The sequence below is a fragment of the Hoplias malabaricus genome, chromosome 12 (assembly GCF_029633855.1).
Source record: "Hoplias malabaricus isolate fHopMal1 chromosome 12, fHopMal1.hap1, whole genome shotgun sequence".
Lineage (NCBI taxonomy): Eukaryota > Metazoa > Chordata > Actinopteri > Characiformes > Erythrinidae > Hoplias > Hoplias malabaricus.
The window spans coordinates 23449976-23469321 of record NC_089811.1 but is presented as its reverse complement, the minus strand read 5'-3'; the positions used below and the strand labels follow the sequence as shown (position 1 = coordinate 23469321).

Below are 19346 nucleotides of genomic sequence, written 5' to 3'. Positions count from 1 at the left end.
CAAGCAATACATTCGAAGGAATGACAGGTATCATGATAATATTATCATAAACAAGTGGGAACATCCGCAGAGTATACGCAGACGTACGGTGAAAGCACTATCAAACAGAAATCAAGACCAAACAAAGCACATCCGCATAAACACTTCCTCCATCTCCCCACCCGTCACACCTAAGTCCTGACCTGTAAATTCATATAATCATGCTAATTACTCTGCTTCACAAGCTTGCACTGGGTATGGGAAGGTCCAGTGGAGTCTCTTCTCTCCGGGCCAATCCAGCAGGGAACACACAGCCCAGTGATTTCCACAGTGGCTTTAATATCATTATCACCCCCAGCCAACAATTCCCCACCCCAGGCCTTGGCCATCGGAGAATACTCAAATCTATTATTTGCTTCATTTTGTATTTAATCCAAACACTCTGTGTGTGGACTTTCCTTTCCCCTCAACCACGGCATTTAATTGGCTCAGAATAAGCAGAAAGCCCATCTGCAAATAGTAATCTTAAACAATAAGCTCTTAAATATGGCCTGCACTTGGAAAGTGGAGGTATGCTGATGTCTGTAGGTGACTTCTATTCAGCAAGAAATGATCTGTGACTTATAAAATCCATTCAAGCTTTAAAATTCCACCACCTTCCTGTACACTAATGCATTTCTCATTTATTGTTGTATTCAAAGAGAGGAAAAACACATAGCAGCTTTTGAAATATGATACTCCTCTTGACATTCAGAACTGATACAAATGTCCATCATTTTCATAACCGACATAAACATGATTTCATATCAAATATATTTCCACGCCTTTCTCTTCAGAAGAAGGCTGCTAGTTGACATGTTGGATTGGTAGCAGAGATTTTAGTGATTCTTCATCCTAATGAAGACTTGACTGATGGCTGTGGGCCACACTAACACTGATACTGAGTCTAATACTGATAAGTCTCACACATACACTGGCTTTGAGAACCTGAGCTACTGTTTAGCATGCTCAAAATAGCATCTCAGTGTACAATATAAAAAAGGACTGTGTACAGAGTAGTTTACAGTTATGAAATTAACTACTACTAGTAGAAGTAATAATAATTTATTCATTCAATTATTCCAATTCAGGACTGTGGTGGAATAAGTTGAGAACACACCCCGGACCAGGCATCAGTCCATCACAGGGCACCACACACTCAAACATTCACCCACACATATGGACACTTTTGCATAGCCAACAAATTAGGGAAGAAACCATAGTAATAATAATAATAATAATATTGATGTAAACAATCATACTAATTGACCTTCTCCCACCACAAGCTACAATGATGATATTCATAAAATAAAAATGTATACTGCTACTATTGTCATTATTATTATTATTATTATTCATTTAGTAAAACATTTTGTGAATAAAATGGTTATTGTTATTCTTTTTATTATTATTATTGTTAGTAGTATAGTCATTTTATGCTGCAGTTTTTTTCTTTTTTTGGTCAGTCTGTTATAAGACAAATTTACTATTTATAAATTATAATAATAAATACATCTATAATAAAAAAATAGCATGCATTTATGCCAATAACTGGACAGACATTCTTTCTTTTAATACCATTTACACTGAGTTATATTATTGTTGACTGATTATATAAAATCTTATGTGACTTGAGAATATGGAAATGTGGACTCAAACTGCTAGTGCACACACTCCAGCCAGAGTCAGCTATACATCTAGGATCTTAGAGATAGTGATGTGATTCTTCTAGATCTGAATTAACAAGATGCAAATAATGTATTTGAATTAACATGGCTACAGATGTGCTTATTAAACTTTGCTTTTAAACGTCTAATCAGTTGACATAACAGCAACTGTAAATACTAATCACTTTGCACTTAGCTTTCTGTCTCAGGGTAGCCCAACACTGACCTGTAGTCTGTGAAACCGCAAGACCAGATGGATTTATTGTTAGCATTGTTTATACACATGATTGGTTAGACTGTAGCCCGACTAAGCCACATGACATAGTTAACTTGCATAAAAGGAAATTGGGTTGTTCCTTATAAATCAATATTTATAATATCTAAACCATATATAATAAATAATATATTCAGTCTATATTAAGTGCATTGTAATCAATACTCGGTTTTTTTAACTTTATTTTGCCTTGTTCAGATTTGTTTATGAATCTGAAGCTTTGCAAAGAACAGTTTGTGGCAAAAAAACATTAGTGGCTATTGGAAGAAAAACTCCTGTCCTCAAAAGGGTAGTTTTAGAAAGGAAATATAAATACTGGTAAAGTATTCTTAAATTTTGAAAGAAGCTAATATAACAAAACTTCTCATTTTGGATTTTTATTTCTATTGGTCAGTTCATCCTGAAATTTGCATTCAGTACACAGGCTCACATTTTAAATTATGTGGGAATTAAGCACGATAATATGGCTTTTGTTCCAGTGGCAACAATATACTCCACTTCTCATATGCCTCCGTATTCTTTTCAAGGCTGATGAGGGCCCAATGGGCTGATAACTACGCAATACAGCAGATATAAGAAGTGTTTGGAAGAAAAGGAAGCTGACCTTTCTCTGAGTGCAGTCTCTTGGCCTCGTGGCCCATGTCATGAGTGGCCAGGTCACCCTCCTTGGGTCCGGGCAGAATGCTGGGAGACAGGCCCAACAGAGCCTGGTTCATGGAAAGCCCATTCTGGTGGACAGCTTGAAAAGAAGAGACAAAGTGTGCCTACAGTCACATCTTCTCAATCAATGATAAGTGCAATAAAAAGGCACATGCACTGATGAATAATGATTCACGCCTGTGGAAAAAAAGGTGTCTAATGCTAGAGGAGGTGAATATGTCCTTGGCTTTCATCTGTTTGTGATTTGTGGTAAACCTCATCTCCAAATCAATGGCCCAGTCAATCAAAATCCTATTTGCCAATGGCTTGTCTTGCACGTAGGACCATCAGTACAATTTTCAAATGTGGTTGTGATAGGCTTCTGAATTTGTGAAGACTGACTGTCAGACGGTATTCCCATTCAGGATCTACTTAAAGGATGAAGGAAAGAATGATGCAAAAAACTTAAAATATAAAACAAACCTGCTTCTAGTCCAATAAAACATTACACTATGTTGTGTATTTAAGTTAATCTCTTTTAACTGACTCCATACACCATATGTCAGAAATGATCAATATATGTTTTATAATAATTCCTGAAAAGGTCACCATCCCCAATGCCAAGCATCAGCTAGAGGGGTCTAGAGCCCTCCAGCATTGGGCTGTATTCTCTTAAATGATGAACATCCAACATTTTTGGGGTATTTGTGATCCAGAACTAGTCATCTGACATCAGAACTAATCATCCTGACCTCAGAATGATTCTCATGGCTTGAAGCCATCAGATTTTTACAGCTATGTTCCAACATCTCCTCTAATGCCTCCACAGAAGAGTACAGAACCTGATACTGCAGCAAATGAAAGCTAATTTCCTACCAATGTTCTTAATTTCAGAAGTAATTTGGGATAAGCAGATGTCCTCAAATGTTAGTTATTATTTATAGTTCAATATGATTATGATACAAGCCCACATTTACAATAGTGTGCAATACGTCTATACACAGATGGCAGGCATAAACTGGCACTGAAGTATATATTTAACAACACACAGTGGAGAAAAGAGACTGGGCAATATTTCACTTGGAAGTGCATAGAGAAAAAAAAATTATGGCTGTATTATATAGGTCTCTCGGTTTATGAAAAAACAATAGAATCAGAAGAGGGACATATTCTCTCATGACAATGAGCATTTTTAGCACAAGTGCAGGCTCTTGAGTGCTTATGTGGCTGTGTGCATGGGGACAGAGAGAGAGAGAAGAGAAGAAAATATGAGAGGAGAGTCAGGGAGAGGTGGAGAGTGTGAGATGGAGCAGACGTACGGATTCTGTCCGAGGAGCTCTCGGTGTGGGCAGGCGAACTGGACACACTGCTGCTGCGCTGGGATGAGGGACGGCTCCCCGGCCTCCTGCCATCTTCCAGAGAGGGAGCAGGGGAGGGACTGTCAGGCACCCGCTCCTGTCAAACACACACACACACACACACACACACACACACACACACATTTGTTTTTATGTAAGAATGTGGTATCTCATGTCCACACAAAGTATTGTACAAAAAAGTAAGACCACTCAACTTTCTAAAAATAAAGGTGCTACAAAGGGTTATTTGAGTGATGCCATAAGATAACTTCTTTTGGTTTCCCTATATGTTAATGATGAAAATTTAAGCTATTGTTTATAAGGTGGTCTCTCTTTTTTTCGGGAATATGTTCTCTCTCACCATCCTTTCCCTCACTTTTCAGGAATATCCTGTGAAAAACGTTCATGTACACGTCCATTTTGACTGGAGATTATATGAATGAGGCATGGCACCCACCTCAAATATTCTAGGCCTAATGCTACACCTAAGCCTAATCTCACTAGCCACAAAGCAATGTTTTTGCCTTTTTAATTTAAGAAATTAAATGCAGGGATCATTCTGTCTTCCCTTATGCTGCAGCATAGCCCCCTTTTTTCCTGTTTTCCACCAAATTTAGAACAAGTCCATCCTGAAAATGTACTAAAACAAACAGACACACACACACACACATACACATCTGCGGCCATTACGCTACACCAGCCTGGCAGCCGACAGCTCCTGAAATCGCTGTTGTAGCGGCTGCCTGTGAACGTTAGAGCAGTACAGCGGTCTTACAGCTCAGCTAGCCCCCCTGCAGCCCTCTTTAACACAGCCTTTTAACGCTGCATCCCTCCATTCATCCCCCCACCCCTTCCTCTGCCTCTCCCCTCCTTTCTCCTCTGGCCGAGGCTATTGTGGGACACAGTGCTCCGGCAACGTTGCAAGAAAAGCAGCGATCACACAGCAGAGAGAGAGGAAGCAAGAGCCCTCCCCCTCCCCCTCTTCCCACTCTATGGTCGACGAGAGAATGTGCACAACACAATGAGCAAGCGGCGCCGTGGGTTACCTTAATCACTGATGTCACCATTCTGGATGGGGCACTCTGTCCCTGTGCTGCGGCGGCCATATTGGCAATGGTGCTGAGGTGGTTCATCTGACTCATTGCCATGGTGACTGATGCAGGAGGCAGGCTGACAGGGATCAGGGGGTGGGGCATCATCATGAATGGCAGTTCCAAACCTGAAACAGGGCAGAATTGAAAGGGAAGCATTAGATATATTTTTTTGGTCACAAAATTTGCCCTAACAAGGTTTAAATGAAGATGGAATGAGCGCTCAGCCTGGAACCGAGTCAAACACTGAGAATAGAGAAAATGCCCGTAAAATGATCCCCCTCTCATCCATCATGTGGATGCGCTGAGGCAGCCCAACAAATATTCACTGAAATAATTTGCCAAATTCAATACTGTAAACTCTCTTCCCTGCAGTGTGTTTTCAAATTGTTATCTTCATTAGCAATGGGCATAAATATTTTAGGCTGTATGTTAATAATACATATGGTGACATCGATTATGCTGTAATTATAGTGATGATAACGATAACAGAGATGATAAAGTCTTAAACATATCTCAATTAAGCTCTAGCGTAGAAAAATGTGAAATTATGGAAATGCTCCACTATTAATAGTAAATGCATTCAAAGTGCTGTGTCTCTGCAAAAAAAAAAAAAAAAAAAAAAAAAAAAAATAGAGGCAGACATGAAAGCCATTACTGAAATAACTAGCTAAAACAGTGCTAATTAAAAATAAGTATGCATCTAGCGATGACTACAAGATAATTATAAGTATTTGGGTATTTGGGCCAGAGAGTGTTAGCTGTGTAGTAATTCTCTGTGTACAGATGAGAGATGAATCTAAGGAAAAACCTGAATAAATGAGAGGAGATACATAACAAATGCAGATGTTTCCAGACAGATGCGTTCCATGGTTAAATTAAGCAGGTAACACTCTGAGGCCTGTATGAAGATACTGCGAGGGTTCGGTTGACCTCAACTTTGGAACAAGAGTGTAAAAAGAAAGATCACTTTCAAAGAAGCTTCAGTGGTCAAGTGAAATCGTAGAGGATTAGGGCCTGGTTATTATTTCAAAAGAACAGTGTCTATCTGTGTTCAGATCTATAGGAAATACATCAGTAAAGAAGATATTTAATGACAATTATGTTGGTGCATTATGCAGATTCATATAGGAATATTACAGTTCATAAATCCCTCATTCCAAAGCAAATATATATCTAAGTGAATCCAGTGAATCTTCAGAAAACTGGTATGTTCAAATTCGGCCGTTTTCACCACATCCTCCCCAGGGGGGTGAGTGCACGTTGGTATATATCATATTACAGCGAAGGCCTAAACGCTTAACCACTACAATAAAGTGGTCCTTTAACTCCATGGATTTCATCCATAGGGCACAAGAGGTCACTAATATAAATCTTAGGCTATGGCCTGTGCTGTTACCAGATCTTAACTTTGACTTAACTGTCCAAAAATAAATAAATAAATGGTGAGGAAGCACGGAAAGAATGATCTTTCCATTTCAGTTCCAGAGATTTTAAATATATGTGCCAAGCTGAAATTAAGCTGCACTGGCAACTTATTGGGGTGGTTTCCTGGACTATATCCACCTTCGAATGGAAGATCACAGTTCAAAATGCTGTGTAGTCCAAGACTAGGCTTAATCCCTGTCTGGCAAACCACCCCATAAAGATTTATGTATAAATTTATGTTGTTCTTTTCTCTTATCACCCACCAGAATAAACAAGCATATATTTGCTGTAGCTAAGACCACTAATGAAAATATTTTCAGAGTAAATATATACAAACTTGAAATGACTGGATTAATACTAGAATTTCTGAAGTATTAACATACATTTCAGCAGTCAGTAGACACTTGGTGTGCATGGATTATACAAACAATGATAATAATAAGGCTACCCTTATAAAGGTTTATAAATGATATTTATTAGGCTGTAAGCACCATCAAGTTTATTAGTAATCATTGGTAATACAGAGATTTTTTAGTTTGCCTTATAATGGATTTGTCAGATAACTTACTGAGAGTGTCAAAGTAAAGGATACACCTTACAATGTGGATTTAGTCATTTAATTTAGATACACTACATTATAACTAGTATATAAAAATACATTCTGTTGGTGGTTAATTCGTTAAATAAGTGGTTAAATGTTTAAACTGTTACATTACTGTATATGTGCTGAAGCTGACAGGCTTAATGTTGACTGATGGAGAAGACAAAGTATGGTCGATATCTGGCAAGATCTGAGGTTTAATGGTGTAAATGGATGTGGGTTCACTATATGGCCAATAACCTCACTGTTACTCTTTTATCTATGTGTTATATATGATTATTAATCATTTTAAGTTAGTAACTAATTAGTAACCATTAGTAAACAGATTTAACACCATTTATAAACCTTAGTCTTTATTCTAAAATGCTAGATTATTCTTACGCTACCATGGACTCAGATGGTGTGAACATTGAACACAATCCAAACAATAACTGATTTAAAAAATAATCCAAACTCAACTTCACTTTTCCTCATTTTTGGTTAAAATCCTTTCTAGACTTTATTCAAAAGCTGAGTTCAGTTGGTACACACTTTAACTGGGAGCCAGTGTTCTACATCCTGAGACAGTGATTAAATAGGTAGAAGCAAAACTGTCCCCCTTTTTCAAAGGACATGTGCACACAAATAAGGTCACAGCCTGGTGTGTGTCCCTGAACTGAGGACCCGCTTGCTGCCTTGCCTCACTTTGAACTGGGGGATCAAAAGTAACGGGGAAATTTTTGGTCTCCAGCATTCAAAGGCTCCACTCAAGTGCTTGAAAGAAAACTTCAGCATCTCCAGTGGAATTGATTGAGCTCCTGCTCGCTTTCTCTCTCTCTCTCTCTCTCTCTCTCTCTCTCTCTCTCACACACACACACACACACAAACCTCCTTCTATCATTTGGCTCAAGGTAAAGGGGACAGAAACATAGTAGGATAATACACCAAACAAGAGTCTGCTTTGCTTTTGTACAAAATATCAGTGTCTGAGAGGTGAGAGCGGATCTACATCAGGAAGCCTTCAGACGTCTGAGAACAGGGAAGAAAAAAAAAAAAAACAACAAAAAAAAAAAAAAAAAAAAACACAGCCCTCCTCTTCTGTGTCATTGCTTTCTTTGGAAAAAGCACCGTTGATTTCCATAAGAAAGATGGCCAGCGGATTCACTGGGAAAAACACATTCCCGAACATTAGAAAGAAGGAGGGGATTAAAGAGGGAGAAGCCAAGCAGCACCTTGTAAAGGCTGCCTCTGCTCGAGAGTCTGAATCAATTACGGCTCCCAGGGCCGGACTCAATTAAAACGCACCAAAGCAGTGCGCAGTGATTGCGGGATACTTACGGCGCTACATCCAAACAAATTGAGGGAGGCATTCATGCACACATCCACCTTTCAGAGCTGCTTGAGAGCCCTGGAGTGGTGCAGTTCCTTTGTGATTCCCAAGGCAAGATCTGACTGGGTTTCAGCAAATCAACATTTACAAGCGGAGGGTGGGGAGAAGTGTATTAAAGGATGATATGACTTTGCTTTTGTCATTTAAATGCCTCTTCTTTATCGTTTCCAAAGCAATGAATGATGTCTGCTGTGCTTCCACTGTGTGTACCGTCTGAGAGGCTTCTGTATGTGTATACAGTACTGACCTGTTCTCTAGGGCCTATTCTCTCTCTCTCGCTCTCTCTCTCTCTCTCATTCCTCCTTTCATGTCTCTCATTCTTAATGGCCTGTTCAAAGCACGGTAAGAATAACCTGACAAGTAAAGAGGGGTCTCACCAGAGCCTCACAAAGACAATAATGTGGACTCACAGATAATCTTTCTTTTTTCTTTATTGTGATAGTCTCAGTTTAGCCAAAAACCAAATCCAAAAAGGTAAATAAGCTAAAAATAAATGAACACAGAAAAACAACCTGGAACATCCTTCTTCACAGAACTATCTTCTCCACTTTATATGTTTCAGCAGTTGCTTTTTAGAGACTAGATTCTTACAAGAATTTTCCATTCAATAAACCATTAAATAAACACAAGATAAAGTTTGGTGTTTTTGCTCCTGGGCTCCTCCTGCAGTTGCAGAGTGTAATTCACTTTTGCATAGCTGTTTTAAAATCAAGCAGGAGTTGGGTGTGTGGGTCGTCTCCTATCTACTTCCATAAGTTACATAGCGTATCTTCTGCAGTGCTGAGCCTGGAGTAGCAATGACATATGCTGTATTCTCCCTATTACAGGTCGGTGAATCATCACAACGATTCTGACACTCTAATTTTAAGGTAAATATACTATCCAGTACTGCGGCCCTGAAATGGATAAGCGGTTACAGACGATGAATGAATGAATGAATATACTACCCAGTGTATATTTAAATGCTACAGAAGATTACAGCACCCAAAGTTCTTATTCAGATTTAATAGATCTGACCACTCCACTTGGGTAATTTTCCACTCTACCTTGAAGGCCTCATAAACAGAACAGAGCACACTGGAATTTCTGAGTCTTTTGAAGTGGTTATTGTGTTCAAAGCCTGATTTTTTTTTTTTTTCTTGTGGCAGACATACCGAGTAAGGCAAAATGAAGCAGATAATGGACAATGTGCTGCACAATATCTAAGTATTAGTACTAGTGACACAGTTAGGATTATGGGCACCAGAACAGAAGCGAGGCTCCGTTTCATGTAATAATGTAAAATGATTTTTCTTTTTAAATAAAATATGCAAGGAGCTATATAACATTTCCAATAAAATATCTTGGTGTCCAGTAGGCAGTTGTGTTAGTACCAACTAATAGCTGTTCTCTAAGGCAAACAGCCACCTTCATGATCACTAACCCTAATAGAAAACAATAACACTCTATATAATTGACACTCACCATGTTGCTGCTTCCTAAAAAAGATTAAATATCATTAAGTATCTGTTTTGTTAGTTTTATATATTTATGTTTATGTGAGGACACACTTGTCAAGAATATTTGGAAATGTATTTGTATAATATTACTGTACTGTAAGAGTTCTAGTTCTGTAACAAGTTTATTATTCAGTTTAATATACAGTCTTATGTAAATGATTTGATATACTTTTTTATTAACCACTGGCATCATTAGCAACAATAAGCTTGAGTCTTTTTAATATGATGCAAAACAGCAATTTTGTCTGAACAGCAGGTAGTGTCGCAGTCACACAGCTCCAGGGACCTGGAGGTTGTGGGTTCAAGTCCTGCTCCGGGTGACTGTCTGTGAGGAGTTGGTGTGTTCTCCCTGTGTCTGCGTGGGTTTCCTCCGGGTGACTGTCTGTGAGGAGTTGGTGTGTTCTCCCTGTGTCTGCGTGGGTTTCCTCCGGGTTCTCCGGTTTCCCTCCACAGTCCAAAAACACACGTTGGTAGGTGGATTGGCGACTCAAAAGTGTCTGTAGGTGTGAGTGTGTGAGTGAATGTGTGAGTGTGTGTGTTGCCCTGAGAAGGACTGGTGCCCCCTCCAGGGTGTATTCCTGCCTTGCGCCCAATGATTCCAGGTAGGCTCTGGACCCACCGTAACCCTGAACTGGATAAGTGGTAATAAACTGATAATAAACTGTATAATTAAAAAAATAACATATTACAATAAATAAATAAATAAACAAAACAAAACAAAAAAATATACCACGGTTGTGGTGAAATAAAGCAGATTGTAAATCAGGAATCTATCACGGGTTGATTTGTTGTTCACTATTCCCTTGCCCTCCATTATGTACATCAGCAGCCCATTTACAATTCACAGGGGTGTCCAAATGCATGCTTCCACCAACATCTTGATAGATCCACATAGGTTAGAGAAAGGTGTGCGTGTTCCATTTTTACATCACCGTATACAGTGGTGTATAATGCATTAATCTGAAGCACTCTATCTTGCTGACAGTCGTCAGAATGATAGATAACACGACAGTCAATGATAGGTAACATGATGAGTAACAGCACAATAAAGCGCGGAGGAGTAGGAGTAAAGAAACAGCTCTGGCGATGTTAACAGCTTGCCTGTAGCCATCTTCTCTGGCTGCATTATCCTGGTGAGGACGGAAGATTTCCCTTGACAAAAATTAAAGCAGTTCCTACTTGGCACTTTATTATCTCTTCAACGGAGTGATTTATTGTTTGTGGAATGAAGGCAAAAGAGGAGGAAAATTACATTTTCGGGCCCATCCCGCCTCGCCTCCTCTGTCCTGGAAGAGCTCACGACAAACAATAATGTCAGCTGTAATTGATCCGAGGTCGCCAGTTAGCCCTCCAGTAAAAGCCCACTATTTAAGCGACAATCCGCCCCTGCCTGCTCCTCAGATGCCGTCTAATGAAGCTGTCTGTCTCTGCTATTTACCTTCGCTTAAATGGAAGGGGAAAGATGTACTGTATGAGCCTGGGCCAGAAAAAGATTTGCTTTCCTCCTGTGAAATAGGACCTGTGGACGCCTGTGGAATGTATAATTGCTTGCTGCAGTCAGGGATGGGGCTTGCAGCACTAATTAAATGACTTGTTTCCAGCCTATCTGTCTTTGTTTGTGAGTGCACTGCGACGGAACGATACGTCGTAAACGCCTGCGTCTAAACAAACACGCTTTTCGGTCAGTTCCTGGATTTGAATAAGCAACTTAAAAAAAAACTAACCAAGAAAAAAAACAAAAAACATAACCTTCAATTGTTTGAAGCATAACTCACTCAAGAATTTAAGCTATTCCTCTGTTTTTCCTGATCTTAAGCTGAGCATGGTGTGGCATTTCTAGCACATATGCACATTAATAACCCTCATAAAATGCACCGTCCTGATTAGACCTCATCCTCAAAAGGTAAGGCCAGGCTGCCCATGGCTTAGGAGGTGCACTTTGTTGTAGCTAATTTAGGGATTTGGGTGAAGCGAATGTTTTATGAAAAACAGAAGCTTTCCGTTCTTGCTTAGGGAAAAAAAATAGCAATCAAAAATACATTTCTAATGTAAATAAATTCTGACCGTGATACTACAAAGGGCTTGCAGCTATTAAAACTAGCAGAGCAAACATGCACAAGAGGTGCTGTTGGAAATAAAAGCAGCAAGCCCTTCACAGACCCAGAGGAGTCTGGCAGACTGGCAAGGGCCAGAGATTGTTTTCTTATTCACAGATGGCATAGCAAGTCAAAGCTGCTAAACCCTGGAACTCATTAGGGGCTGTGGAGTAGACCATACTTCACTTTGATGTAGCCACCCACAGTCTCTTAGTGTCACTGACAGCAGCCTTTTCTCCTGGATTTGCACAAAACAACAACAACAAACATACACATTCATAAGGGACAAAGAGTTTGGACACCCCATATATGGATAATGTAATTGAAGCATTTTTAGGTGCAATACAGTTATATGGAAAAGTCTGGGTAAAAACAAAAGAACAAAAACATAACAAAACAAAACATATTTACAATGTTTCGTTGTTTTTCTGAGTGATTTTAATGAGTAATGTTTATATATTTGTTGAGTTGAGCATACTGAAAACAAAAATAATGTGCCATATCATTTGCACAGGTCTTTTTTCCCAATGTAGGCTGAATACGTTCAACAAATAAGTATAAGACTTTTAAAAACATGCAATTTGACCAGAGGTGCCAAAATATTTGCATATATCTGTCTTTATTCCCATCTAAAATGGTCAGTAAATGCCTTGGGAATTAACGTATCCTTGTAAAGTAAAAGCACACCAGAAGATGCCTTGATTAAAGCTATAATTTCTAAATCCAATTTCAGACATCACCATAATATATGTATCTTGTCTGTGTAATGTGTATTACTTTAAATCTAATATAATGATATGTGTTTAACAATAAATAAATAAATAAACAATAATAATAATAATAAAAAACAGAAAATCAAAAAGAAGGAAAAAGAGAATAAAACATCTATCACACACTTGTGAGGATAGAAAGCATGTGAAATATAATAAACCATCTCTGGCTTGATGAGGTAGCGTAATTACACGGCCAACCCCAGACCCATCAAAGCAAACATGTGGTAGGGATTACGCAGGAGACAGACAGCATTGTTTTATTATGATTTTTTTTCTGCTGTAGGATAAAGGCCCAGCAGCAGTCCATGGCATATGGTGGAGTGATTTTTTTTTTAATTCCAATAACACTACCTGTTACTCAGCCTGGTCATTAATGAAGCAAGACACTCTGCTGGGTGTTTAGTGGATATACAATATCTTACAACACTTAAACTGGATCCAAAATAAGGTACCCATTGTAAAACAACATAATAATGTAAATCTATATCACTCTATATTAATTATTTGGCCTATAACAAACAGTATTAGGAGTAACTGTGTGGTCTAGCAATTATATTGATTAATTGTGTAGTCTGCTTTTTAAAGAATAGAGTGAACAGTAAATTATTGTGCAAAGTTTTTCAAAGGGATTAGAGCTCACAGCTTTCCGTCCTTAAAAGTGTAACTTTAAAAGACATGCCATAGCATCCTCAAATATTAAATTGATTAATCTAACATTAAATTTTTTTAAATGTTGGAAATGTTGTTATTATTCCATTCGCCATTTACTGATAACACGATAAACTGTGTAACTGAAGTTCAATTTAGAATTAATAAATAAATATATACCTCTAACTGTGATAAAATATAAATGATATCTATGCAGGTCATTGCATATATGTCATTTGTAACTATAACCACACATGCACTAGTGAAATACTGATGGTGGGAGTGGCCTTTCTTTCAGTGATGCTCACAAAAAGCTAATAATGTTGACTAATAACTTTCTGTAATCAAGGAATTCTGAATTATTTTCAGTTTAACAACATCATACATGTAAATGTATTCTGGCTTTTTTAATCTAACCCCCTGCTACAGATTTCAGAGCTACAAAGCTGGATGTGGTAGCCTGTGTGATCTGGTTAAAGTAATTATCCACATTGTCAAAGTTATCCAGTCACAGGCCTTCAGGATACATCAGTGCAAGCACACCCAATTTGGCCATGAGTTGGCTTCAGTTTAAATTTGTCCTGTATCATTCTCAATAAACTGCAGGCAGTTTGGCGAGCGGAGAGGGGGGAACATTACCAGCAGCTGTTTCCACTGAAAGCACAATATATTCAAGAACAATCAATAAATCCCCCCACACATGAGGGACTGTGACACCCAAGCAGAGCGAAGAATCATCTCCATCTGATACTTAGCAAAGGCTCCCCCCTTTTAAAAAGATTGCTTTCAGTCAATGGCAGGCAGTTGTCATTTGACTCGGACTCTGAAATGAAATATATTGAACGGTGTTATCAATCACAAAGTGCTGGGCTTTCTGGGGGATGAGGCTGACCATTGCATCATCTGTTCTAATTACAAAATTAGCATCCCATCGCCCTCATGTTGCCTGCAGGTCACCGTCAAATTCCTCATGAGGCAGTGTGATATATGTCACTCCTAAATGGCCAGAATATGTATGCTGTATTAGTTATTTACATTTGAATATGATAAACACTGGGACATTTGTGTGACCTGTGCTGAATGATTGAATTCTCTTGCACTTGTTTACAGAATGATCAGATGTTTGATAATGACAGTATATATATATATATATATATATATATATATATATATATATATATATAGAGAGAGAGAGAGAGAGAGAGAGAGAGAGAGAGAGAAACATAATACAAAAATAATAAAACAATATTTACACTGATAAGCCAGGAATATAACAACAAACTTTAGTTGACTGTTATGTCACACTCTGAGTTGAAAAGACTACGGGGATATGATTTTTTTTTGTTTGTTTTTTTGTAAGACAGTATTCACTGTGAGCTAAACACAGTTTGACACTGTGTATTTTTTAAAAATAAATTCAAAAATAAATGGTAAAAGTAAATTTAAAAACCTACACCTAATGTAAAGTTTCTAGAAAGATACCCTTTAATCAGTATAGAAGCTTTATACTACATGGTGTACTGCATACTACATATGCAAATGAATAATACCTACTGAATCTTAAAATGTGTTTATTGTTACACTCCTTAAGCCTGTCATAGGCTAAACGTTATTTTTTCTTGGTCTCACACAATTGTGTCTTCATAGATGTATCATTTCTTGAGTCTGAGGCTGCATGAACCCAGTCCCTTCACATGCTGTAACATGAGGAAGAGGAGTGATGTGCTGTGCTTTTAGAACAGATCTAGTGCAGGATGACGTGCCTGTGAGGGGTTAATGGTGCTCCATGCTTCACAGATGTCTTTGACTGATAATCACTGCACCTTCATCTCTCATTGTGTAATTGCAGCAATGTTATCGTTGCCATAATCGCTTTGATATTAAGATAGCACTTTATCAACTACTGCATTCTCTCTTTCAACATAAATATAGCTCAGGGTAATGCTCTGCTAACCCTAACACATGCACAGTCCACATTATAAAATGGAGAAATGCTAGTGTCTGCGTGAACATGGTTAAAATATGTAATGATAACATTTAATATGATTTAAAAATCCCTGTTTATCGAAGCTTAAAAGTTATTTTCTTAAAAGTTATTAGGCTAAAAGATGGTAAACAGGTCAAAGTGTGGTAAACATTTAAATTAATTTTTTATTAGGAAATAAGATCTAGTTTAGAGTATTAAAAACAATATGTGGATAACAATGAATGGCATAATAATGATGATAACATAACACCCTGGTGCTAGCTGAAATGAGTATCCTGCAGAAATGAACAAAACATTGCAGTAACAAAGTGTATATAATATTATTATTAATTCTAATATTACAAATCTTCAGATTTTATACATGGTTTATATATTTGTCCAATTTTAGGGTGTCATTTCTCTAATATAATCTCAATAAGCCACTTGAGGCCTAACATAACAGTGTCTTTACCACTGTGGATGAGGTCTTAGGCACTAAAAACATCTTTAGCTGTGATACCATCACAGTAACTGGTTTTGGGTCCCCCACCCCTCCATAATGGAGTGCTGTGAGGTGACCTATCGGAGGAATATTCTAAGCAGCCAATGCGGATGCATGGTCCACATTACAGAGCGCAAAAGCTTATCATCTGTGAAAGGTTGAATGTCATTTATTACATGTATCACATTTACACCAAGTGACATTGTCTTTTCAAATTGCGCTGATCTCTTCACTCCTATCTTTGCCTCCAAAGGTCACTCAATTCCACTTATAAATGCAACCTGACAGAGATTAGTAAAGAGGGACAGGCGAGCGCATGCCTCACCACTGAATCAAACAGCTCCAAATTAATTCATCCAATTAATGAAGAACGAGCTCTAATGCTGATGAAGGCTGACAAGTAAACTGGTCACTTATTTTTATTTATTATTTTTTTAATCCTCGCCTCCTGCTGTTATGCAGTAACTGGATGAGACAGCAATACAAATATTTGTATTACACCGCTTTATGTACCATGCTGTCCTTAGCTACCATTCCTAATAATAATTCCAGGGCTGCCATGCTTTTCACAAATGATAGAGCTTGATATGGATCATTACAGAAAATAATGTTTAATCAATTCCTATTTTGTAATCTATTTCTGCAGTTGTAGGCATCTGTGTAAATCAGTGCTTTGCACACACAGCCCCCCACCCCCTAACCAGCACCCCACCCCTCCCCACATGCACAAAATCATGCATATTCAATTTTGTGCTGATGCTTAACTGTTGATGCAACCGGAATTAGAACGAGCAACGACTTCATTAAGAGGAAATGTAAATATATAAATAAATAAGTGATTATCAAGTTATCTTTTGGAAATTCTATTAAAAATGTGTGGCGCTCTCCACTTATCTGTCACCTGCCTCCCGAGAGCACAACACACTAATAGAGGCACTTGGAAGACGAATCCCCAGGAGAGACCCCATTTCTCGCCAAAACTAAATGCAGCACTGTCTCAAAGCCTACCAAAGCTCATTCAAACACTTCCCTTTCCTACTACAGGTGGAGCAATACATCCATCTGAAAATGCAGCCGTTTGTATCTGAGGACCAGGTTAAAAACAAATTTAGGGGATCAAAGTTTTTTTTTTTTGTTGTTTTTGGATATGCTTTAATTGGAAATATGCTGAAATTATAAGAGACAAAACACATACAGGGTCCTGAATCCTTGCACACTATTTATTTATTTTCTATTTAAAAAAAAAAAAAAAAAAAAAAATATATATATATATATATATATCAGAGCTTACAAATCATACTAATGCTTTCCAACAACTGTGAATGGACCGTTTGGACATTGGGTTCTTACCCAATTTTGTGGCTCACAACTTTTTTCCTAAAAACTGGCTGTAAGATAGCATGGTAAAGAGGCTAAACTACACCCTGCAACTGCATAAATGGTATACATTAAGTTACTTTATGTCTTACACATTTAAAAACATCTGATTTTCCCATAAAGTGTGGGAGAATGAAGGTGAAACTATGTTAGCCAGATGCTAACACATTACAGGAAATCCAACAGAGATACTAGTAGAAATTAGCATTAATAATGTTGTAGTTTGACAGTCAAAATTACGTATAGCTTAAGTCTATTACATTAACATTGCTGTGTTTATAGTTTAGATTTTTTAATTAACAAGATTATATTTTATTTTATCTTCATTATATAAATGCAAGAAGTCACCTGAGGCCATGTGTTACACTGATTTTACCACTAGCAATAAGGTACAAGAACATATGTTATCCATTATAAGATCACAGCCTCTTTGCTGTAATATGTTTTTGGTCTGTTGTAAAATTCAATGGATGTTTTCCATCCTAAAAAAACACACACAAATGTAAAACAATCACACAAAAAAGTAATCAAATTCTATCTAACCCTAACAGAATCTGATTTTACTGTGAGACTTTTAATAAAAGTCATAATGGAAAGGAACGGTGAGATCACAGACATACAGCCTTGTTTTCCACAGTAAAAGCCCCACTGCTGTTTCTACCCAGACAAAACATCACTGAGGAATGTAAACTAAGCCAGGTGAGGCTCTCTTAGTGTTTGGCTTTTCTAAAATGCTTAATGACTGTGGTAAAACATGGCTGAGTGACTTATAAAGGCTGAATGATTCATTTCCTTGGGTTCTGCCGGTGTGGCTAAGAGGTGGCAGAGGAGTAGCAGACATGTTTTCACCCTTTGGTGGTAGGGGGGTCATTTTCTCAAACGCTCTTGTTGAGAGAGAGAGAGAGAGAGAGAGAGAGAGAGAGAGAGAGAGAGAGAGAGAGAAAGGCTGAGAAAAGAGAGCATTTGCACTATGATGGGCCATATTTAGCCAAGCAAGGCCACCAGCTGAAAAAAAAGAAAAAACAAAAAGCAATCCTTGTTGGATTTGTCCTTCCACAGAGCTGGATTTATTATTAGAAAGGACATAAACAGACTAATTAAATCACAGCAGTGGAGGCTGAGATGACAGCTGGTGCTGTGTGTGACCAAACAGATCCCTATCAAAGAGCAGTAGGCATGGCTCACTCAATCCACTCTCTATGGGGAGCTATTTTAAGAGGCTCGACATCGAACGAGCATGCTTTATGCTAAAAGAGGGCTGGATGTACGTGCGGGTTGATTGCAGAGGGCCACACTCCTCAGATGAGCGAGGGCTGAGACTGCCATAAACATTGCAGGTTTAGACTTTATTATTATTTGTTTACTTTTTTTGTTTTTGTTGGTTGGTTTGTTGTTGTTGTTTTTTTTTTTTTTTTAAATCTGCCTCGAAAAAGATGTGACAGTTCTCGTAAGCCACAGATGCCTAGCTGCCATTCACTTCCTCTGCCTGTCATCACTGCTGGTAAAGGAAGCTGTCAAGTGGTTGACATGGTGATGCACTGACGAGATTATATATGACAACACAATGAGTACAATACACACGCCAGCCTCACAGATTTTAATTTGCTAGGGTTTGTATTAAAAAAAAAAAAAGAAGAAGAAGCTTGCAATAGTTTGGGCACCATTCCCAGAACGTTAGAGCGTTTGAACTTTTAACTGTGCCTTCCATGTCTCTGGTGTAAAGACGAACAATGTAAAACAATAGTAAAAATTGGCTCCAAGGACTAATGCCCCGTTTTGGCAGGGTGCTGAATAATTAATGCAAGCTTTTAAGCGCTGCTATTGGTAAAGCCGCAAATCTGAAACCATTGATGAGGAGAAAATATGGTTTTAAGAAGTCAATAATAGCAGGAGCGATGGGAACAACTTAATCAATGGCACTGCTACGTTTGCAAACAAGAGCTTGAATTATAACACCAATAATTGATTCTCCTCCCACTTGTTTTGTTTCTCCACTTTTCTCTTTCTCTGTCTCTTTCGCATTCTCTCTCTTTCAATGAT

The 19346-nt window shown here is 38.1% G+C and overlaps 1 protein-coding gene across 2 annotated transcripts in view; it reads right to left on the bottom strand.

The window, feature by feature from the left end:
- dachd (dachshund d) overlaps positions 1 to 19346 on the bottom strand; it is a 149862-nt gene that overhangs the window by 38018 nt on the left and 92498 nt on the right. For both annotated transcript variants that reach the window (XM_066686318.1, XM_066686319.1), the window contains exons 4-6: positions 5003 to 5175; positions 3918 to 4053; positions 2564 to 2698 (exon numbers count right to left, since the gene is read on the bottom strand). In XM_066686318.1, coding sequence (XP_066542415.1) covers positions 2564 to 2698; positions 3918 to 4053; positions 5003 to 5175 — 444 coding nt within the window. The remainder of the gene's footprint in view (positions 1 to 2563; positions 2699 to 3917; positions 4054 to 5002; positions 5176 to 19346) is intronic.